General features: G+C 34.6%; 2 protein-coding genes across 2 annotated transcripts; one reads left to right on the plus strand and one right to left on the minus strand.

The window, feature by feature from the left end:
• Window positions 1-345: 345 nt before the first annotated feature.
• On the minus strand, window positions 346-6377 carry LOC110637134 (3-isopropylmalate dehydrogenase, chloroplastic). Its single transcript, XM_021787088.2, has 11 exons — window positions 6036-6377; window positions 5786-5915; window positions 5561-5672; window positions 4364-4439; window positions 3492-3580; window positions 2557-2643; window positions 2150-2266; window positions 1915-2022; window positions 1708-1761; window positions 1444-1596; window positions 346-742 (listed from the first exon to the last, which is right to left on the minus strand). The coding sequence occupies exons 1-11, from the start codon at window positions 6247-6249 to the stop codon at window positions 668-670; spliced, it is 1215 nt and encodes a 404-aa protein (XP_021642780.2). The 5' UTR covers window positions 6250-6377; the 3' UTR covers window positions 346-667.
• A 1251-nt stretch (window positions 6378-7628) lies between these two features.
• Window positions 7629-9169, plus strand: LOC110637117 (pentatricopeptide repeat-containing protein At1g80550, mitochondrial). The gene has a single exon (XM_021787057.2). The coding sequence runs from the start codon at window positions 7732-7734 to the stop codon at window positions 9070-9072; it is 1341 nt and encodes a 446-aa protein (XP_021642749.2). The 5' UTR covers window positions 7629-7731; the 3' UTR covers window positions 9073-9169.
• The last annotated feature ends 15927 nt before the right edge of the window (window positions 9170-25096 follow it).

Here is a 25096-nt window from a genome sequence, read left to right on the forward strand (position 1 = left end):
ATGTAAATATATATATTAAAAAATATTTTTTATATATAAATTATTTTCTAAAATTCTTATTATTCAATTATATTAATCACAAGGGAAAAATAATGAAAAACCAATCAAGTGATTATTTCTTGTAAACTTTAATAATATCAGTCATCATCAATCAATTTTCACAAATCAATGCTAAGACGCAACATTTTGATCAAATGAAAACCATTCATCCTTAATAAACATCCAAGAATAGCAGGTTTTTGTTTAAAAGGATAACATAAAATTTGCACTGCACATGAAGTTAGTATTCAAAATGATAAAAAAGCCACAAATACTGCATGGATTTGTCTAACTAAGGGCTTAAAATTCATATCAATCTGAAACAGGGAATTTATTTTCCACTACTTGAGCAGTCATTCATAATACAACAGGCTTCCTTAACTAGGGTAATGATGAAAATCTGTCAGCGAAATGCGATTGCTTTGACTCTGTTTTGATATTGCAGCATCTTTTTTGCCACAGTAATGACTTCAATAAATTACAATACCTATTCGAAAGCTGGCAACTAAAAATTGGGGAGAGAAAACAGATATTTTTCCACTTCCCATCACGATGTGAAGATGCTTAAGACCCACACGATAGTGAAAAAGCATTGAGCTCCTGAATTTGGTGGTAATATGGTTTCGTTTTAAGCGACAGTTAGAACTTGGGAGTCTACTGATTTCAGCACTTCCTCACCCATTTCTTTGCATCCCACCAATTTCTGCAAAAGCAAGTCCATTAAAAATAGGCAGAACAAAGAACATAACATACACAGGGAGGGGAATCGCTAACTGATGTTATGCAAATCTTTTATTTCCCTTGGTTAATGTTATGCAGCAAACTTCAATTGAGAAACATTTATACATGGCTATTTTGTCATTAATTAAACATGCATATAGCTGTGACCCCATGTTAAGATCTTTCGCTCAATCACCCTAATACTACGTGTTTGTTATCAAACTTGATACTTGTGAACCTCTCCATAAATCATAGCAAAACTGCAACAGCCCAAAAAATAAAAGATGTCCTTTTTGTGCACATAAACATGCATTTCTCATCATCGTCCATGCCATAATTTCTCAACATACCATACATGCAGGTTAATCAGTTAGCTTCAATTTTATCACTACCCAGTTCAGAAATAACAATTTAGAAAACAAATGTGTATGCACATATACCTGTTTTCATTGATTTGATGAATAATGTCAGGTTGAAGTCTTGAAGATCAAGGACATAATGATAAAATGATGGCCATTGGATTAGAAATTGGAAAAATAAAGAGTGGTGAAAAAGAATTTAAGTTCACATGTCAAATAAACATTTTTTTCCGTGTCATGGCAAAAAGGTTAGAAATTTGAAGTTAAAAATTTTTCCTCTCCAACTCATAAAGAAAATAGATTGTGGAATTAAGAAGGCACATACAGTTCCAGCAGAGTAAATATCACCCGTCCGAAACCCCTTATTCAGGGTTTCCAAAACTGCATTCTCAATTCTCTTTGCAGCTTTTTCTTCCCCTAAACCATATTTCAAAAGCATTGCAGCACTTAGCACTGTTGCCAATGGATTGGCCTTATCCTGTACATTAAAGTAAGAGTCCACATTAGAAACCATATTTGGCTTTCACATTTTTCTGCTTTGGAATTAAATAAAAGAATGATGTATAAATAAAGAAAAAGTCAATCCAACCTGTCCAGCAATGTCAGGAGCAGAACCATGTATTGGTTCAAAAAGTCCAGGTCCCTACATCAATGAAAGGACTTAAAATTGTCAATGAAAAGGTGCTGTAATATTGTCAGACAAGAAAAAACATGACAATTTTCTCAAGAGAAAAAAAAATGGAAGTTGGAAGACACTACAAGTGATCTTTCTAACATTGCTCAGTAAAAACCATACCGATGCACCAAGACTAGCCGATGGCAACATCCCTATACTTCCAGTAATCATTGATGCCTCATCAGATAGTATATCACCAAATATGTTGTTTGTCACAATTGTATCGAACTGCAATAACATTGCTAAACATTGTAAGGATTCCCAATATTATAAACTCTACAATTTAACTTTCCACTCCTCTAAATTCCTCAAGCATCAAATAAATCAAGCTAAATCATAAGTAAGTTTTTCCGACCTGTTTTGGATTGCGAACAAGCTGCATTGCAGCATTGTCAACATACATGTGTGAGAGCTCAATATCAGGATATTCTGCTGCGATGGCCATTACTCTTTTCCTCCAAAACATTGATGCCTAGAAATTTAAAAAATAATACATGATACTAACAGTCACAGCATATTTTGTAAGCTAACTACAGACCCATATTCCCAAAGAAGAAGCTGGCATGTGACTGTAAAATTCACTGATTATTAAAACCAGATAGAATAAATATATAGTCATACAAAGACTGTGGTTAGTAAAGACTATGGTTAGTACTGTGCCTCATATGGAATCCCATTAGCAGTGACATTAACAAATTATAAGCATATGAAATTAGGGGGAAAAAATTAGAACAAAATAGTTTGTCCATTTTTACAACATACCTCCAAGACATTTGCTTTGTCAACAGAGCAGAGTTTTCCATGTCGCTTCCTAGCAGTCTCAAATGCAACACGAGCAATGCGATCAACCTGGTCCAAGTTTTTTTTTTTTTTTCCATGTTAACCAATCATTTATAAAATAGTTAATCAAAACAAGTTAGCATAAACAATAAGAAAATATCTGCTATTTATGAACTTCCATTGTATGAAAAAGGCCAAATATGATATTCAAATCTTACCATTCCTTATCAGAGTGACAAGACTTTTTAGTGCTATTCCATTTCCAGGTATTCATTCAGATGTTCTTAGTGCTATTTCATACCCAAATACAACCCCACCCAAAGTGGACTTAAAATCTTCATTTCCTTAATAGGAAAGTAGAACATACATAAAAGTTTGCAAATTAAAGCATGGAAATGCCGGGATGTCATTATGTTAAGCTAGAAAACCCAACTCAGTTGCATGTAACATTGTCTTACTATTTCTTGAGAGTAGCAGCCTTAACTAGACATTTTAGATGCCATCTACACCAGTTCAACATGTCTAACTCCATTTACAAGTGTCAAATGAAGAATTGATGAGCCCTAAAATTTAAAAGTATTTGCTCAAATAAGCTTATGAAAAAAGAAAAATTATCAAATAAGCTTACGAAAAAAGAAAAATTATCAACAAATAAATTTTGAATTATACACATGCTTACCTAACAGTGTATACATTTTTCAATTAAAATTTCAAAAAATATCAGGTTTAGTTTATCTTAATTAAATTGCTGCTAAAGAGGTAACACTGAATAACCTACATCATGGAATTAAAAATTCTAAGTAAAAAGGAAAACATGAAAACAGAAGAGCATATTATTTTCAAATGAATTAGCTGTGCTTGACCAACCAGACATTTAAGATTGAAATTTACAACTCAAAAGAACTTCATAAGTCTACCTCATACTTAGCATACACCTCGGTATTGAAGCCAATCTCTTCACCAGATTCATTGGTGCCAAATCCCCTTGGTTTTCCAAAATAAATACCTATTTCCAGAAAAAGAAAAGGTAAAAAAGGCTGTTATATTTTTGTTAGGCCAAATAATAAAAAATTTTAAACGTTTGTATGTTTTTGCAACCTAATGCAAAACTTTAATCTTTGCAATTTTGTCCAAATTGCTAAAGGTCACAAGTTCTATCCAAGTTTTGCCATCCAAATCCTCAACTCCATTTTTTGACTTGTCTACTACTATCCATGAAGATCCAACCTTATCATTACCGCCAACTCCTCCAAAATTTCATTTTGATATACATTTAAAAACAAATGATGACAAGATTTTGTGGTTGTGAGGAGAGAGAGTAAACAAAAACCACCCAGTTTAGCCAAATGACTAAGAATTTTGATGCACCATGAATATCAAAATGAAGCATTGAAGCTTGGGTAGTGGAGAGGTAAAAACTTTATGGTTACCTATAGTCAAGTCAGAAAATGGAATTGAAGATTCAGTTGGCAAAAACTAGATATAATTTGCAATCTTTAGCAATTTGGACAAAATTACCAAGACTAGAAGTTTTGGATTAGATCATAAAAAAACACAAACGTTTGGATTTTTTTTTTTTTTTTGTCATTTGACCTTTTTGTTATTGCATACATAAGAAATGAAAAAAAAGTCCTAAAACATATTTTGTATATAAATAAAATTTTTTTTCTTTTTTTTTTTTGTCATTTGACCATTTTTTTATTGCATACATAAGAAATGAGAAAAAAAAATCATAAAACATATTTTATATATAAATAAAAGAAAAGGAGAATATTCAAGATATTCTAACCTCCAGTAAGCTCCCTTACAACCATGACATCGACGCCTTCGGCAACCTCTTTTTTCAAAGTTGAAGCATCCACTAACTAAAAGAGTTAAGATGATATAATTGTGAACTTTAACAGAGACAGGGAAAAAGATGCTACTAAAAAGCAGGGTTAGGGTATAAGATAAAAGAGAGCATGCAAATGGTACCATAAAAGGATCATTTATCCCCCACCCCTTTTTTTTTTTGACACAGAAGTCTTACTATTTAAAAAGGATGAAATAGCCAGTTTCGTTTTTTTTTTCTCCAGTGGCTTCTTTATCAACCCAAGACATCAGTTTGATGCAACATTTTATCTGCATTCAAGCTCTCAAGACCTAGTGGCCTACAAATTAATCCAAATATTTGCAGGTAAAACAATTGAACCTACCTCTTCAATACATTTGTTACTAATTTCAGTAGCAAGGTATAAGAAATCTTGATTTCATGACTTATTCCTTTCATAGACATATGCCAACTAAAACATTCTTCAACTACTGCTCCCATAATAATGTATTCAACCTCCCTTTTTTTAGGGATCATCACAGCATTTTTCATATTAATATGAAACTCTCGAGGCATACAAAAGGCAACAAGAACCATTAATTCAATAGACATGCATACAAGATCATGCTCCTTTCAGAAAAAATACTATTGCGAAATTTCTTCCACAAATTTCCAAAAGAATTTACTTGCTTTTGCTTGCTTCTTAAGAAAATAGGCCAGGTCTAACCCAACCCCAAAAGCTAGCTCAAGTGGGAGGAGTGCCTAGGCGGTATATGCGGCACATTACCCTATCTCAAAAGTCAAACCAATGTGGGATTTCTTTTCTTTTTAGTGGAAATATTTTCTTTAAGGGAAAATTTAGTTATCCCATTTCCAGGACTCTCTTGTGCAAGTATGCGTTTTTCCTGATGCAGCAAAATCCAGGTGCTCAAAGAAGTTCTCTTTTTCATTAAAAAGGAAGAGAAATGAAAAGTGAATCATAACAATAAGTTGCGTTGAAGGAGTGCAGACAAAAGGAAATGAAGGGAAATTAGATTAAATTCCAAAGGCAAGTTTAATAACTTTATTCTTCTCCTTATTTTACCTCCTAAATTTCGCTTCTTTTCCCTTAGGATTTCAGATTGTGCCAAATATAGCGTAAATAACTGACCATTGCTTTAAAATCAAATAAGTTACCTGGGGTAAGACAGTAGCTGGCCTCAAATTTGCAAAGACCTTAAGCCCTTCTCTGAGCTGAAGCAACCCAGTCTCTGGCTTCAAATGTTTTGCATTATTATCCCATTTATACCTTAAATTAAAAATCAACAAAATTAAGAAGAGGAAAACAAACTCAAGAGCATTTCTTTTATTGAGTAAATAAATAAACTTATGGTTGATTTAAATAAATAAAAGGATACGTACCCTCCAATGGCTCCGAGAAGAACTGCATCAGATTGTTTAGCAGCAGAAAGGGTTTCCTCTGGCAATGGAACACCTACTAAATCCAACGCAGATCCACCCATAGGCATCTCTTGGAAACTAAACTCAATGCCTGAAATAAGTAGAAACAAATGCAAAAACACATGGTACGAATTTCAATTTCCCTCTTTTTATTTTACACTTACTGTATCTCAGGGACGGACAAGAGTAGCAGGGTTAGTGTTAAGCAAACCTTCGAGAGAGCCAGCAAGCTTAAGGACATTCTTGGCGACGGAGATGACTTCGGGGCCGATGCCATCGCCGGGGAGGAGAGTGATGGAGTAGCGTTTCGATGGCGTGGCGGCGGCGCAGCTAATTCTAGCAGGTTTATGGGAGTGTTTGGAATCTAGTTTAGAATGGAAAGCAAGTCTGATTGGCTTAACATTAAGTTGCATTGCAGACGCCATTTGGGCACGAGAGAGAGAGCAGAGAGATTTGGGTATGGAGGCAGACGAGGAAAAGGCTGAATGAGAGCTGCACTGCTGCAGAACTCAGATATGAGGTGAAACTTATTTCCCAGTTTAATCGGTCCAATAATACAATAAGGTGAAATGAAAAATGGGCAAATATATGTACCTAAGTAGTGTTTAATGGTAGGTAACCACGCTTTCTAAGTGTAGTAATTTTTTTAATAATAATTTTAATAATAATAATAAATAAATTTAAAGTAATATAAAACACTTTATGAGATTTTTAAATTATTTATAGTAACATATCATATATCAAATTTAAGAAAAAATAAATCCTATATTTTCACTCTTGTGAACTTAGTAGAGGCATTCTAAATCATTTAATTTATCAAATTAAAAATAAATTATATTTTTTTGAATTATTAATTTTAAGCATATTCTGAATTATTAAAGTGTTTATATATACAATTTCAATTATTAAAATTATGAATAAAGAGAGAATAAATAATTTTTTTTAAGTATCAATTTAATAGAGAAAAAATATAATTTTTTAATTTAGTAAGTGTCGCATTAAAAAAATAATTTAAAAATTAAGATATTTTATATTATTTAAATTAAAGATAAGAAATTTTATATTAAGATTGATGTTTAGATATTTTATTATTATATTATATATTTATATTTTAATTAAATTAATTATTTTATCTAAAAATAAATAAATTAATTTTTATATTATTAATAAATATTGAATGCAATGATAAAATTTGTTATATTTTTAAAAAGATAAGTTAAATTCAATTAAGAAAGTATTGCTGAAAGAGTGCTATGAATTTAAAAGGAATTAATATTTCATGATATCTTGATAAATTTAAAAGAAAATAATTTTTATATTTTTATATTTTTTTAATTAAATTTTTTAATAGTAAATAAATTATATAAAAAAAATATTTGTATGAAAAAAATATTTTTTATAAAAATATTTTTTATTATTTTATTATAATATTAAATTAAAAATATGTATTTATTTTATGTATATATAATTATTTTTATATTTTAATAAGGTATAAATTATTTTGAAAAATATAAGTAATTTTTAAAAAAGCAACTTAATTTTTTTTATTCAAAAAAATATAAAAAAAAGTATTTTTTAAAAATGAAGCCTAAATAAATTTCAAACTAATAATGTAAATCTTTGAAGTGTTACACTTCACTGAAAAATATTAAAGGAATTAAAAAATAAATAAAATAAAAATATAAAAATTATTTAATAAAATAATTATTTTTATTAAAATAAAAAAAATAGTAATTTTTCAAGTTGGATAGATTATTATTATTATTATTATTATTAAAAAAGTTAAAAAGTTTACCTTGATCCAAACCTCCTTTTCTTCCTCTCTCTAGATGTCTCCACTGGGCAGTGAGTAATGCAAAGAAGCCAAAAACTCTCACACTCTACTTTGCAATAAGGTTGGCATACAAATGCTTTCTTCAACCTTAGCTCGGCGCCTAAATCCCACTCAAATCCTCCTTAATTTCACTGCTCGCTCTCTCTCAACAAAGCCTACTTCATATCTCCCGTCCGCAACTCCAGAATCCCAACTAAACCTTCAAAATTTCGATCCCAGCACCGTTATCGAAGCCCTCTCATGCTACAGCAACGACTGGAAACGTGCCTTGGATTTTTTCAATTGGGTCGAAACCGAATGCGAATTTAAACACACTACAGACACGTACAATCGCATGATTGACATTTTGGGTAAGTTCTTCGAATTCGATCTCTCATGGGACTTGATTCAGAGAATGAGAACGGTTCCTTGTTCAATGCCCAATCATGTCACTTTCCGTATATTGTTTAAGCGCTATATATCTGCCCATCTCGTTACAGAAGCTATAAATACGTTTGATAGATTAGAGGAATTCAATTTGAAAGATGGAACATCTTATTGTAATCTTATTGATGCTCTTTGTGAGTTTAAACATGTTATAGAAGCACAAGAATTGTGCTTTAGAAAGAACATGGAAGAAAATAATGCAATAGATGCTAGGAATAAAACGAAAATTTATAATATGATTTTACGCGGTTGGTTTAAGATGGAGTGGTGGAGTAAGTGCTGGGAGTTTTGGGAGGAGATGGATAGAAAAGGAGTGTATAAAGATTTGTATTCCCATTCGATATATATGGATATACTGTGCAAAAGTGGAAAGCCTTGGAAGGCAGTGAAATTGTATAAGGAGATGAAGACAAAGGGAATAAAGCTAGATGTTGTGGCATATAATACAGTTATTCGTGCAGTTGGTCTATCACAGGGTGTGGATTTTGCAACGAGGGTGTATCGTGAAATGATTGAGTTGGGTTGTATGCCAAATGTCGTGACTTGTAATACTGTTATAAAGCTTTTGTGCCAAAATGGGAGGACAATGGAAGCATATAAAATGCTTGATGAAATGCGCAAGAAAGATATTGTACCGGATGTGATTACATATCATTGTTTTTTTCGTTGTCTTGTGAAGCCCAAGGAGATTCTCTGGCTGTTTGACCGGATGATTGAGAGTGGGGTTTGGCCAAGGATGGACACTTATGTGATGCTTATGAGGAAGTTTGGGAGATGGGGATTTCTCCGACCAGTTTTTGTAGTGTGGAAGAAGATGGAAGAACATGCCTGTAGTCCGGATGAATTTGCTTACAATGCATTGATTGATGCTTTGATTCAAAAGGGTATGTTGGACATGGCTAGGAAATATGAGCAGGAGATGCTGTCGAAAGGTCTTTCTCCTAAGCCCAGGGAAGACTTAAGCACAAAGGATGTGGAGGGAGGATAACTTTTCAAACGCATATGCAGAATCATCCTTCGCGGAAGAGTTTGCTGCAATAGAGGTCTCAAAATGGATTGCTTGCTTTCCAGTTAGAACCAGGGGCTGGCATTGTCACACCTTATCCCTCTGTAAGCCATAACATGATCCCGTAAAATACCTAATGAACTACCAAACTTCACCTACCGATAACTCATTAAGTACCTACAAGGGATTTTAAAACAATTTTCTTCTTTTTGATTAGTGGTGAGCATTTCTAATAAATATTTAAAACATGTAATTAAGTTGAAAGCTAGTTGGAAATTTTGGCCCATTTTATTTTTTCACAAATTTTATAAAAATTTTAACAGAGTTTCCTCTGTATTTTGAGAAAACCGTTCTTCGAATACCTGTAAAAAGCACTTCTAAAAATTTTTCTCAACAGCTGCTTCAATTTAATACTCAATCTCAATCAATTTCTTAAATTCACAAGTTCAATAATTCCTTCAAAATACTGTCCATCAATATCATTTATTCATATTCCATTCAAGATAAACAATTTATATATTCATCATACTAAAATTTACATTCAGAAAGTCCAAACTAAAATTTATTACAACTTTTATACAAACTTTGTACAAGCTGCTCAAGACCCATGTACATGTCCATACATTTATGTGCAATATATACATCAAAAGAAATATTTACAGTTAGGGTATAAATTATACCCAAAAAACTTTAGGTGGTAGCTTCTCACACCTCACTCGATCACTTGCTCCTCTAGTCTCAGATCTGACAAAGAATAAAAGCTATCGCTGAGTACTAGGACTCAGTGGTGCACTAAAATAATCTTTATGCAAAACTTAAAGCACATTCATTCAAAAATTTGGCTAAACATGAAAATTAAATACAATCATGCATTGTGAGATTTTACATGTAAACCAAGTTCATTTCAAAGTATCAAAATACATTTCATAAAACCCACAGTTAGATCATGCCATTCGAAACAAATAGAATCTCAATAGCCAGAGGCTAAGAGAAATCACATGAATCTCAATAGCCAGAGGCTAAAGAGAAATCATATCACAAGGCTAGCTAGCTCAAATATATGGATATCCATTCACATCCTCTTCTACTGGCACACCTCAATACTTCTCTAGAGAATGAATCAAAATTCGAAACTAATTACCCCCACTAGTCGTGCTAGTGATGTGTTCAAATATGTGGTCATGACACTGTGGTTTCAAAACTTATCTTAACAATTTGCTAAACATTGTCTTTTCAAATATACATAATAACTTTCAACAATTTAGATCAAACATCATAAGAATGCCATAATCCAATATTTCACATTATTCAAAACGATATGTAAAAGATGATTATAAAAGTATATGTTGTGCACAAACCTTAAACGAGTCGCCTGTTGGCCTTTACTCGACTCCTCGGGTTCTGTCCCGGTATTCTTTTCCACTGAAACACGAAATTTTCCAATGTTTCAGTACTAAAACTTAAAATAAATCCAAAATAAACTTAACTTCACATTTACCTAGCTCTAACGTGTTAAATTCGACGTTCTCGAAATTTTGTGTTTCGGGCTACTATTCACTGCACTATTCAAGTCAAATTATTGACTTTCTAAGGCTTAATAGGTATGGGAACTCTAACTTCACCCACATACCACATTTTGGTCACCAAACTTGTTGGTTTTGGTCATTTGTTTAAAGCTTAGGTCATTTTGGCAAAATTGTCAATTTTCGGTTTTGGTTCTCCGAAGTTGCACTATTCCATTGGTCGATCTACTGTTGGAATTTAACAAAACTTCCTTCATAGAAAATGTTCCTTATTGTCTTAAGTGTATTCTCATTTTTGGATCACCTCAATCGGAGTTTTGTAGCTCAAGTTATGGCCAAAATAAGTTTACTGTTCACGTGCACTGTTCATGCTGCACTTTTGGGTTCTGACAGATTTTGGTCCAACTTTGGTCAATAATTTGATCAAGTTAAGTTCATAATTTGGTCTCACTTTCTTCATATGAAATGTTGTACTATGTCTTAGGTTTCCATCGGTTCAAGAATCGCCTAAATCCGAGTTTTATAGAGGGAGTTATAGCCATCCAAATATTGCTGCTTAATGAAAATTCTGGAGAGTTGCAAGTTTGGTAACCTAACTTTGCTCAATAATCTGAATGGGTTAATGGCATAATTTGGGGTAATGTTCTTCATGAAAGTTTTAGATCTATATGCCCTCTAACCCCTGGCCAAATTTCAGGTCAATTTGACCTGTCTAACTCGAGTTATGACCAAATGAACAGTTGCTGTTCATTTGGTCAGTTTAGTGCGATGTGACCTGCTATCAACTCACTTTGGTCAATTGTTTCACCAAGTTTTGATCAGTTTTTTGCCATGGTTCCTTAATGAAAATTGTGCTCTTTTATGTCTATTTTCATCCCCAATTGGTGGCATATCAATTAGACTTGTAAAATTTGAGTTTTGGTCCTTCAAAGTGGGTTTGGTCATGCTGCCAGCAGCATGACCATTGACCTACGAATTTGGTTTAATTTCCTACCATTCCCACACAACTTATTTGGTCATAATTGACCATTATTTCATTTCACAATAGGTTAAACATGCCATTTATGCATTTCTCCAAATTTTGGTTCATAAACCCTAACATTGAAAACCCTAACTCAACATTTTCATGCCTTTAACTACTTCTAATGGTTTAAATGTTAATCATTTAACTAAGTAAAGTTTCTAAACTAATTCAATTGCATCATATTCATGTAAATCATACTCCTCTCAAGCTGCCCGAATTTCAGTTTGGTCTCCAACAATTAATTTATTTTCATTTTAAGTTTATTTACAAGCTCTAGATGCCATACATACATTAATTAAGCTAAAAATTTGAAGTTTGCATTACTAACCTTTAGTGAAGTCTTTGATCTTCACTTCCTCTCAATTTTCTTCAATTCTTCTCCTTCTAATCTTCCTTCCAAGATTTGTTTATAATTTTTCTTCAAGAAAATCAAAGGATTTATGGTGGAATTAATATTTAGGAAGCTTATACATAAGCTTTCATGGAGGAAAGAGTTTGAGAGAGAGCTTGGAAGAGAGACGGCAACTAGGGAAGAAGATAATGAATTTTATATATTTTTTTTCTTTTCCTTTCTTTATAAATTTGGCTTATGGAAGACCACAAATCCCAATTTAATAATTCACTTAATTAATTTGTTTATGACATCATTCATGATGTCATCAACTTTGACTTTTCCATCTTCTTTCTCTTTTTTTTTTCTATTTATTTTTTTCTATTAATTCTTTAGTTTAATTCTCGATTCTGAAATTTTTTTTTCTCCGATTTTATTTGACAGTTAGGTCAGGAGTCAGCTCTCGGGGTCAATTGACCAAATCGCCCCTCGCCGGTTCATCCCGGTTTGCAAATAATCCAATATTTCTTCCGGCTCTCTGACCTAATTATTTGACTAGCTTAACAGTTCTTTTTCGTGATTTTCTCTTTTCCACTGTGTTCATAAGGGTCCTAAGGACCGCAGCGTCACTTTTTACGATTCGAAATTTGAGTTTAAAACGACTTCGCAGTCGTTCCCGAGGAGGTCACTCATCGCTGTGACTCTCGGCTCGTTTAACCTCTTATGTTCTGTTTTTCTTATTTATAGTTAGCTAATTAAACATTACTAATTATTTGTGTTTATGGCTTCTCAAATTGTCTTAAGTGTGGCCCTAATCCCATTAATTGTCCGAACCGACACCGGTCACCGAAACAGTGAAATGTACCAGGCTATACAACGGGGGTGTTACAATTCTCCCCCCCTTAAATAAATTTCGTCTCGAAATTTTTACCTGGTATCAATCTCTAAACAACTGTGGGTGTTGTCTCCTCATGTCCTCCTCTCGTTCCCAAGTAGCTTCTTGGCCCGAATGATGGTTCCACAGCACTTTTACCAACGGTATCTGCTTGTTCCGTAGCTGCTTCACCTTATAAGCCAGAATCACTATGGGTTCTTCCTCATATGTGAGGTCTGGATTCACTTCAATTTCTTCTACTGGTAGTACATGAGATGGGTCTGATCGATACCTCCTCAACATAGACACATGGAAGACATTATGTATTTTCTCCAACTCTGGAGGTAGTGCCAACCGATATGCCAAAGGACCCACTCTTTCCAATACCTCATATGGCCCGATAAAACGAGGACTTAGTTTCCCCTTTCGGCCGAATCTCATAATCTTCTTCCAAGGAGAAACCTTGAGGAAAACTTTCTCACCCACTGCATACTCAATATCCCTTCTTTTCAAATCAACATAGGACTTTTGATGGTCTGATGCAGCTTTAAGTCGATCTCTGATCACCCTGATTTTCTCTTCAGTCTGTTGAACAATTTCGGGTCCGATCATTTTTCTTTCACCCACGTCATCCCAACACAACGGGGTTCTACATTTTCTGCCTTACAAAGCTTCATATGGAGGCATCCCAATGCTTGATTGGTAATTGTTGTTGTAAGCAAACTCAATCAAAGGCAAGTATGTATCCCAACTACCCTCAAACTCAATCACACAAGCCCGTAGCATGTCCTCCAAGATCTGAATTACCCTCTCAGACTAGCCATCTGTCTGTGGGTGGAATGCAGTACTGAAGTTCAATCTAGTTCCTAGGGCTCTCTGAAGACTACCCCAGAATCTAGAAGTGAACTTAGGATCTCTGTCTGATACAATGGATACTGGCACTCCATGCAGTCTCACAATCTCATCAATGTACAACCTGGCCAATCTGTCCAAACTGTAGTCCATCCGGACTGGCAGAAAATGAGCAGACTTAGTCAGTCTGTCGACAATGACCCATACTGCATTATGACTCTTCTGTGTCCGCGGAAGTCCCATTACAAAATCCATTGTTATTCTCTCCCATTTCCATTCTGGTACTGGTAGTGGATGTAACAACCAAGTGGGTACTTGATGCTCTGCCTTTATTTGCTGACAAGTTAAGCATTTGGACACAAACTCTGCCACATCTCTCTTCATACCCATCCACCAATAATGCTCCTTTAGCCCTCTATACATTTTTGTACCACCAGAGTGCATGGCAAAAGGAGACTCATGTGCTTCCTTCAAAATGATCTTCCTCAATTCAACATCATTAGGAACACATATTACGCCTCGTAGCAGTAGACCATCATCTCTGATTGAGAATTCTGATTTCTTGCCCTGCTGGACTTCTTCCAACAATTTCTGATACTTCTGATCATTCTGAGCAGCCATTCTAATCTGATCAATCAACACTGGCTGTACATGCCATGCAACTGCTGTCTGCCCATCATCACTAATCTCTAAGCTGGCATGTAATGATCTCAACTCATGTACCAAAGACAAAGGAGTAATCCGTAGACTTGCAAAAGTCTTGCGACTTAAGGCATCAGCCACAACATTAGCTTTCCCTGGCTGATAGTCTATCAGACAATCATAGTCTTTTATTAACTCTAACCATCTCCTCTGTCTCAAATTCAGCTCTTTCTGGGTGCCCAAATACTTCAAACTCTTATGATCTGTGTAGATATAACATTTCTCTCCATACAAATAATGTTTCCAGATCTTAAGAGCAAACACTATAGCTGCAAGCTCCAAATCATGTGTTGGATAGTTCCTCTCATGCGGTTTTAGCTAGCGTGATGCATAGGCAATGACATTTCGATCTTGCATCAACACACAACCTAACCCATTGTGAGAAGCATCACTGTAAACTGTATATTCTTTACCCGGTGTAGGTAAAGTCAGGACTAGAGCTTCAGTCAAACATCTCTTCAATTCATCAAAACTCTGCTGGCATTTATCCGTCCACTGAAATTTTACATCTTTTCTAAGCAACTTGGTCAATGGAGATGCCAATATGGAAAATCCCTTCACAAATCTACGGTAGTATCCAGCTAAACCCAGAAAATTACGAATCTCTGTGACATTTCTGGGTGGCCTCCAATTAAGGACAGCTTCAATCTTACTTGGATCTACCTTAATGCCCTCTTCTGATGCTACATGCCCCAAAAAGGATATTTCTTTCAGCCAAAATTCACACTTCGACAATTTGGCATATAGCTGTTTCTCTCTCAAAGTCTGCAGTACAATTCGCAGATGTCTATCATGCTCTTCTGCATTCCTCGAATAGACCAATATATCATCTATGAATACCACAACAAACTGGTCGAGGTATGGTCTGAAGATAGTGTTCATCAGATCCATAAAAGCAGCCGGAGCATTAGTTAACTCGAATGGCATGACCAAGAACTCATAATGGCCATAGCGGGTTCTGAAGGCAGTTTTAGAAATACTCTGCTCTTGTACTTTCAGCTGATAATAACCTGATCTCAGGTCAATTTTGGAGAACACAGCTGCACCCCTCAACTGATCAAACAAGTCATCAATGCGGGGCAATGGATATCTATTCTTTATTGTCACCTTATTCAACTGCCTATAGTCAATGCATAACCGGAGAGTGCCATCTTTCTTCTTTACAAACAACACTGGCGCTCCCCAAGGTGACACACTAGGGCGGATAAAGCCCTTGTCAAGTAATTCTTGCAACTGCACTTTTAATTCTTTCAATTCTGCAGGTGCCATTCTATATGGCGTTATGGAGATTGGGTCCACACCAGGCATAACATTAATCTCAAATTGCACTTCTCTTTCTGGAGGTAATCCTGGCAGTTCATCAGGAAATACATCCGAAAAGTCACATACCGTAGGGATGTCCCTTAGTGCTGGACTCCCCACTTGGGTGTCTATCACATGTGCCAAGTATGCTTCACACCCCTTTCTGATCATTCTTCTGGCTAGTGCAGCCGAAATGATGTTTGATGGCAGTAAATGCCTCTCCCCGTGTATTACCACATCACCGCATACAAAGGAGACCAAAAGTGATCTTGATCTACAATCAATCATGGCGTGATGCCTGGCTAACCAATCCATGCCCAAGATGATATCATACTCTCTGAAGGGCATTTCAATCAAGTCTGACAGGAAAACATGTCCTTGGATCACCAAAGGACAGTCTCTATAAATTCTGTTGACCCGGACCTCTTGTCCTAAAGGACTAGTTACTAGCACTTCAAAACCTATTTGCACACATGGAACAGCAAGTGAACTAACTATGCTAGCACTAACATATGAATGGGTTGAACCCGGATCAAACAATACAAATACATCTTGACCAGAGATAGAGAATGTACCAGCTATCACATCAGAAGTCTCAGCCTCTTCTCGCTGTTTCATTGCGTAGATTCTGGTTGAAGCACTTCCTTGTGCTGATTGACCAATTGTGCCCTGACTGCCTGAAGTAGTGCCTCTACCTCTGCCTCTTCCTCTGCCAAATGACTGTGAAGCTCTGGGAGCAGGACTCTGAATAGATCCTTCGGCAGTAGTAGGAGCTGGACCATATCTCGGAGCATTAGTACAGTCTCTTGCTAAATGACCCTTGCCTTCGCAGTTAAAGCAGGCTCCAGTGGCCCAATAACACTCCCCCCCATGAATCTTGCCACAAGTCTCACAGGGGCGGGCAGAATGTGAACCCCTACTGATCACGACTGCACCTAGGGGTCTCTGCCTGCAGAATCGGCCCCTACCAAATCTTCCACCTCGACCCCTGCTGGGTCCACTAAACTTCTTTTTCTTTCCAGAGGTAGCACCAGAACTCTGTTCAACTGATTTTTCCCCCTTGTCTTTTTCTAATTTCTCAGCTTTTTCCTTCACTGGGGTTGCTTCTGCTTCAACTCTCTTCAGCTCAAGTGCTTGAGACATAAGTTCTGAGAAGTTGCTGTGTCGAAATCCCATAACTTGCATCCTTATGCTGGGCTTCAAACCCGTCTCAAATCTCTTGCACCTTGCCTTGCTGGTAGTAAGGAGACTCTCTGCATAGTGACTCAAGCGGGAGAACTCCCTCTCATACTCTGCCACTGATCGATTTCCTTGTTTCAAACTCAAAAATTCTTGCAACTTCTGATCAACATATGCGTCTGGGATGTATTTACATGCGAACTCTCTGATGAAGTCATCCTGTGTCAAGATCAAGCGGTTCACTAAGCCGTGGGGATGGTTTTCCACCAATCATACGCATCCCCTTGCGATGGCGACACGTAATATTCAAACTTGATTCATCTTGGCGGTGCGACTTCTTAAATACTCTGTCCATTCTTTCAAGCCATTGTTCGCCTCCAAAGGGTCCATCAGACTTTAAATTCCGCACCCCATACTTCAATAATTTATCATATTGTCTGGCTGGAGGTAGTGGTTGTGCCACAGGTGGTTGTGGTGGAGTTTGAACGGTCATACCCCCAGCCATTTATTGAAACATCGCAGCCATCTGGCCGTGCGGGTGTGCAGTGGAATCGCGGCATTTGTGGGGCTGGTGCTACTGACCCACTGACAATCGGTAAAGCTGGGGCTTCCCCTTGTGCCTCAGCTTCAACAGACTGCTCAACTGAGCGATCCCCTTCTTCCATTTCAATCTGAAGTTAGGGTATCTCCTGAACAAATAACGCATGGAGATTTCCCTCCGTTAGTTCATATTCATGATGTAATGCACTGTATGTAACAATTATGGACATTGAGCAGTTGTACTTAACAAGAAAGACACAAATTTATATGTTAAAACATACTTCAAAAATTTGCTCTGATACCACTAAAACATGTCACACCTTACCCCTCTGTAAGGCATAACATGATCCCGTAGAATACCTAATGAACTACAGAACTTCACCTATCGATAACTCATTAAGTACCTACAAGGGATTTTAAAACAATTTTCTTCTTTTTGATAAGTGGTGAGCATTTCTAATAAATATTTAAAACATGTAATTAAGTTGAAAGCTAGTTGGAAATTTTGGCCCATTTTATTTTTTCGCAAATTTTATGAAAATTTTGACAGAGTTTCCTCTGTATTTTGAGAAAACCGTTCTTCGAATACCTGTAAAAAGCACTTCTAAAAATTTTTCTCAACAGCTGCTTCAATTTAATACTCAATCTCAATCAATTTCTCAAATTCACAAGTTCAATAATTCCTTCAAAATACTGTCCATCAATATCATTTATTCATATTCCATTCAAGATAAACAATTTATATATTCATCATACTAAAATTTACATTCAGAAAGTCCAAACTAAAATTTATTACAACTTTTATACAAATTTTGTACAAGCTGCTCAAGACCCATGTACATGTCCATACATTTATGTGCAATATATACATCAAAAGAAATATTTACACTTAGGGTATAAATTATACCCGAAAACTTTAGGCTGGTAGCTTCTCACACCTCAGCAGCTCAGTCTGCTGCTCCTCTAGTCTCTGTATCTGCGACAGCAATAAAAGCTATTGAGTACTAGGACTCAGTGGTGCACTAAAATAATCTTTATGCAAAACTTAAAGCACATTCATTCAAAAATTTGGCTAAACATGAAAATTAAATACAATCATGCATTGTGAGATTTTACATGTAAACCAAGTTCATTTCAAAGTATCAAAACACATTTCATAAAACCCACAGTTAGATCATGGTATTCGAAACAAATAGAATCTCAATAGCCAGAGGCTAAGAGAAATCACATGAATCTCAATAGCCAGAGGCTAAAGAGAAATCATATCACAAGGCTAGCTAGCTCAAATATATGGATATCCATTCACATCCTCTTCTACTGGCACACCTCAACACTTCTCCAGAGAAGGAATCAAAATTCGAAACTAATTACCCCCACTAGTCGTGCTAGTGATGTGTTCAAATATGTGGTCATGACACTGTGGTTTCAAAACTTATCTTAACAATTTGCTAAACATTGTCTTTTCAAATATACATAATAACTTTCAACAATTTAGATCAAACATCATAAGAATGCCATAATCCAATATTTCACATTATTCAAAACGATATGCAAAAGATGATTATAAAAGTATATGTTGTGCACAAACCTTAAACGAGTCGCCTGTTGGCCTTGACTCGACTCCTCGGGTTCTGTCCCGGTATTCTTTTCCACTGAAACACGAAATTTTTCAATGTTTCAGTACTAAAACTTAAAATAAATCCAAAATAAACTTAACTTCACATTTACCTAGCTCTAACGTGTTAAATTCGACGTTCTCGAAATTTTGTGTTTCGGGTTACTATTCACTGCACTATTCAAGTCAAATTATTGACTTTCTAAGGCTTAATAGGTATGGAAACTCTAACTTCACCCACATACCACATTTTGGTCACCAAACTTGTTGGTTTTGGTCATTTGTTTAAAGCTTAGGTCATTTTGGCAAAATTGTCAATTTTCGGTTTTGGTTTTCCGAAGTTGCACTATTCCATTGGTCGATCTACTGTTGGAATTTAACAAAACTTCCTTCATAGAAAATGTTCCTTATTGTCTTAAGTGTATTCTCATTTTTTGATCACCTCAATCGGAGTTTTGTAGCTCAAGTTATGGCCAAAATAAGTTTCTTGCTCACGCAATCGCTCATGCTGCACTTTTGGGTTCTGGCAGATTTTGGTCCAACTTTGGTCAATAATTTGATCAAGTTAAGTTCATAATTTGGTCTCACTTTCTTCATATGAAATGTTGTACTATGTCTTAGGTTTCCATCGGTTCAAGAATCGCCTAAATCCGAGTTTTATAGAGGGAGTTATAGCCATCCAAATATTGCTGCTCAATGAAAATTCTGGAGAGTTGCAAGTTTGGTAACCTAACTTTGCTCAATAATCTGAATGGGTTAATGGCATAATTTGGGGTGATGTTCTTCATGAAAGTTTTAGATCTATATGCCTTCTAACCCTTGGCCAAATTTCAGGTCAATTTGACTTGTCTAACTCGAGTTATGACCAAATGAACAGTTACTGTTCATTTGGTCAGTTTAGTGCAGTGGCGGCCTGCTATCAACTCACTTTGGTCAATTGTTTCACCAAGTTTTTGTCAGTTTTTGGCCATGGTTTCTTTATGAAAATTGTGCTCTTTTATGTCTATTTTCATCCCCAATTGGTGGCATATCAATTAGACTTGTAAAATTTGAGTTTTGGTCCTTCAAAGTGGGTTTGGTCATGCTGCCAACAGCATGACCATTGACTTACGAATTTGGTTTAATTTCCTACCATTCCCACACAACTTATTTGGTCATAATTGACCATTATTTCATTTCACAATAGGTTAAACATGACATTTATGCATTTCTCCAAATTTTGGTTCATAAACCCTAACATTGAAAACCCTAACTCAATATTTTCATGCCTTTAACTACTTCTAATGGTTTAAATGTTAATCATTTAACTAAGTAAAGTTTCTAAACTAATTCAATTGCATCATATTCATGTAAATCATACTCCTTTCAAGCTGCCCGAATTTCAGTTTGGTATCCAACAATTAATTTATTTTCATTTTAAGTTTATTTACAAGCTCTAGATGCCATACATACATTAATTAAGCTAAAAATTTGAAGTTTGCATTACTAACCTTTAGTGAAGTCTTTGATCTTCACTTCCTCTCAATTTTCTTCAATTCTTCTCCTTCTAATCTTCCTTCCAAGATTTGTTTATAATTTTTCTTCAAGAAAATCAAAGGATTTATGGTGGAATTAATATTTAGGAAGCTTATACATAAGCTTTCATGGAGGAAAGAGTTTGAGAGAGAGCTTGGAAGAGAGAGACGGCAACTAGGGAAGAAGATAATGAATTTTATATATTTTTTTTCTTTTCCTTTCTTTATAAATTTGGCTTATGGAAGACCACAAATCCCAATTTAATAATTCACTTAATTAATTTGTCTATGACATCATTCATGATGTCATCAACTTTGACTTTTCCATCTTCTTTCTCTTTTTTTTTCTATTTATTTTTTTCTATTAATTCTTTAATTTAATTATCGATTCCGAAATTTTCTTTTCTCCGATTTCATTTGACAGTTAGGTCAAGAGTCAGCTCTCGGGGTCAATTGACCAAATCGCCCCTCGCCGGTTCATCCCGGTTTGCAAATAATCCAATATTTCTTCCGGCTCTCTGACCTAATTATTTGACTGGCTTAACAGTTCTTTTTCGTGATTTTCTCTTTTCCACTGTGTTCATAAGGGTCCTAAGGACCGCAGCGTCACTTTTTACGGTTCGAAATTTGAGTTTAAAACGACTTCGCAGTCGTTCCCGATAAGGTCACTCATCGCTGTGACTCTCGGCTCGTTTAACCTCTTATGTTCTGTTTTTCTTATTTATAGTTTGCTAATTAAACATTACTAATTATTTGTGTTTATGGCTTCTCAAATTGTCTTAAGTGTGGCCCTAATCCCATTAATTGTCCGGACCGACACCGGTCACCGAAACAGTGAAATGTACCAGGTTATACAACGGGGGTGTTACAAGCATGATCTATTGTTATGCTCTTGGACTTCTTGCTGCAGACAAGTATGGTGGAGATGGCACGGCTTTCTGGAAATATCCCGGCTGGAGTGCAGTTCTCTACCTGATTTTGTTCTAGGTTTTGAGCTGTGACGTGTTCTGAAGTATCTTCACTTCCTTATCACAACATTTGACTTGCACTTATTATATCCCTATAACATGATGCTGTCAATTGTTGCATTTAGCTGGTAAAGAACAAGGTGGTGGATTTCAGGCTTTCAGCTAAGGAGGCAATGGTATTGAAGAAGCAAAATATGGTTTTTACTGATGTTCATATCCACCCTGCTTGGATTAATTTCACTCCTTTTCTCTTTCACCTATTTTATACCTGAGGAATTTGTCATGGGTACAAGTGGCCTCAACTGGAAATAATAATATCTGGCATGGTGGAATTCAAGGTATACACCTGTTTAGGTCTTTGAATAATTATTTAACTTGTTAATCAATTTTGTTAGGTTTCTTGTTTGTTTATTTACACCTTATTATGTGTTTCAGGTTCTGCATTTGCTTAAGAATTTAACCCAAGCTTTAAAATGTGAGATAGAATTTTTAAAGCGCTTACATTTTTGCTTCCAAGTAGGCCTAATTAATATTTCCTTGCCCAAATGCTCTAAAAAAAAGGGAAAAAAAAAATAAAATAAAAGAAAAAAAGAAGAAGAAGAAGAAATCCTTGCCCACAACTTTTATATGAAATTGTAAAAGCATTTGTACTGGGTAGTTGTTTCGAATGAATATTTATTGTGTTGTAACAGTCATTAATGAATTAATAAAGAATTTATAAGCATTAGGTTGCAAGGGAGAATCAATTATTTTCTGTCTCCAATAAGTGCTACATGCAATCTTGATTAGATTATACAGATATTATTCATGGTTTTTACATAGATATGAGAATTGTGATAGTATTAATTCCCAGACTAGTTGGGATTGGCATAGAAGAAGAAGAAGAAGAAGATAGGAACATAGTGAAACATGTTGCTGCAATCTTATTATTTTCATTGCTAGCGGCCTCATAATAGCCGCAATCTTATTATTTTCCTTAAAAATATTGAATGTTCTCTCAAATTCTGAGTCCAAAAAGAAAAATCCCAAAAGCTCTCTGAAGCTGAAGTTTCCTTCCTTTTTAATTACCCATTTCGTTGTTGTCTTCGCAATTTCTTTAATTTCTTTCCATTTTATGTCCTCCAATAACACTTTTGCAATGAAATACCTCTACATTGCTGCGGATTCTCTCCAGAAAACGGTAATTCTCACCATTCTCTCTCTCTGGCAAGCTATTGGCAAACGTAATGGTCTTGAGTGGATCATCACTCTCTTCTCGCTTTCTACTCTCCCAGACACTCTTTTCATATGGATTCCGCAATGAATGCCATGTAGGGAGATTTCACAGTAGCTGTAATGGTTTAAATTGTGGTTTTGCAGAGTCTAAATTTGGTAGACTGATATGATATTGATGTTTAAATTCGGAAGTGCAAAGTTAATCAACACTTAGCAGTTCCCTGAAACTGCTGGTGCTATTTCCTCTATCAGGGTTTGATTCTGATGTTGGTTGACTCAGTGAATCATTACAACCCGATGCAGAGATAGATAATGAAGTAGAACCCATGTAGTGTTGAGAAGCTCAAATACATTTTCATCCCCAATACTATCTTCATTCAACTTGCGCCATGGAGCAGTGAATTCAGCGGCATCTATATCACGAAGAGCTTCAAATGTTACTGGCTTAGATATCTTCTCAGTTCACTCTACTTGCAGAGAACAAACACCAAGGGCTTCTCCTTTTGAGTTTTTAATTCATCAACTTGAAGCAGCAGTAGTTTCGGTTAGCTATTTTTCATATCTTGTTTGAAAAATGTCTGTTTTGATGCTTGCAACCATTTAAATAGTTCTGAATTTATTGATATTTGACCTATTTGGCAAAATTACAATACAAGGGTATGCCAGATGTGATGACCAACTCGTTCTCATTATTATTTGGAAGGTAAATTTCAATAACTATTCATAAACTTATATGGTTGTAATACTACAGTTCTTAAACTTTAAAATGTAACATAAAATTTCTAAATTTTTAAATTTTGCACAGTAAAATTTCTCTAACTTTCAATTACTGATTTGTCAGTTAAAAACTGATGTGAACAGCTTCTACATGACTCTTAATCAATATTTCTGTCTCCTCTCTTATTCAAATTGTAAAATTATTCTCTCTGCATCTGAAAAATTATTCTGTTTACAGTGAGAAAAATAATTTAATTTATATATAATTTGAGAGAGAAAAGAGAAATATTGATTAAGCTCTATACTAGAACTGTTCAGGTCAGCGTCTAACTGAAAAATCGATAATTAGAGGTTAGAGAGATTTTACTGTGTAAAATTTAAAAATTAAAGGAATTTTATGTTATATTTTTAAGTTGAATCACTATAATATTATATTACATAATTTCATAGATGATCGTTAAAATTTACCCTTATTTCGAGGAACCTTATTCGGAAATTGTCTTTGTCTGGTCTCTTTTGTTAACAACGAAACTAGCCAATAAAGTTAAAATGTGTTGATGGGCTTGTGGGTGGAAAATTCCACCTATGGGGGAAGATGTGACTGGGATATAAATCATTATTAGATTTTTATCGAGTCTCAGCAGGATTCATGTTTAAATTTGATAATTGGGTTCAATACAGTGTTGTTAAATTTGGTTTGGAGGTTGATCCAAGGAAAGATTAGTGGTTGAACAAATAAGTTATTAAAAATTAATTAAATGTATATATATTAATTAAATATAATATTTATTAATATAAATAAATAAATAAATAAAACTAATTAAATTTTAATTATTTAAAATAAAATTTTAATATTTATTAAATTATACTTAAATAATTTTAATAGTATTTTTAAATTTTATATAAAAGTACTTAAGTTAATACATAAAAAAAATTAATTAACAATAATAAGTTCAAGTTAAATTCATTTGAGTTAAAAAAAATTAAGGTCTTATTTGATTTAAATTTTTTACTTTTTGAAAAAAAAATTATTTTATTAAAATTTTTTATTTAAATTTAATTTATTATTAATTTAAAATATATAATATATAATAAAATTTATTTATTAAATATATAAATATTATATATTTATATTTTAATTTTATAATAAATTTGATTTAATTAAGAATTTTCCCAACTTGTAAATCAAAAAATGAACTAATTAAATAAACAAGGCCTAGTAGGGGAACTGCTGGCAGCGAGTGGGAGAGCCTAAACGCGCACAATTGACTAAGATTTACACAGTGGACACTTGTCACACTGAAGAGTGCGCGAGTACGAAGCGCTGATGTCCTTTCCCATATAGGTAGGTTATAAATGTTGACTATAAGTTAGAATTTTAGTTAGACCAAAACTCATTTTGCAAATTCTCACATGTTTATCATACTAACGAGAATATGGAAATCCAATTTAACACTCTACCACTCACCTGATAAATCCAGTTTTGAATCTATACTTTTCCAATAAAACGTGATATCTTTCTTATTCTATTTATTATAGCTCCTCCCTTTCTTTCTTTAATTTTAATCCAAAGAGCTGTTTTTTCTTTTTTTTTTTACTTAATTTCAATTAAAACTAAGAAGTTCCAGGAGTTATTAATTTGTCAAGGAA

This window comes from Hevea brasiliensis, chromosome 6 (genome assembly GCF_030052815.1).
Source record: "Hevea brasiliensis isolate MT/VB/25A 57/8 chromosome 6, ASM3005281v1, whole genome shotgun sequence".
NCBI lineage: Eukaryota > Viridiplantae > Streptophyta > Magnoliopsida > Malpighiales > Euphorbiaceae > Hevea > Hevea brasiliensis.

Coding starts and splice junctions, on each gene's coding strand:
- LOC110637134 (XM_021787088.2), bottom strand. CDS start 6,249: ATGGCGTCTGCAATGCAACTTAATGTTAAGCCAATCAGACTTGCTTTC. Junction 1,762..1,914: donor CGGCTAGTCTTGGTGCATCG/GTATGGTTTTTA, acceptor TCATTGATGTAG/GGACCTGGACTTTTTGAACC. Junction 1,597..1,707: donor CTCCTGACATTGCTGGACAG/GTTGGATTGACT, acceptor TTTAATGTACAG/GATAAGGCCAATCCATTGGC.
- LOC110637117 (XM_021787057.2), top strand. CDS start 7,732: ATGCTTTCTTCAACCTTAGCTCGGCGCCTAAATCCCACTCAAATCCTC.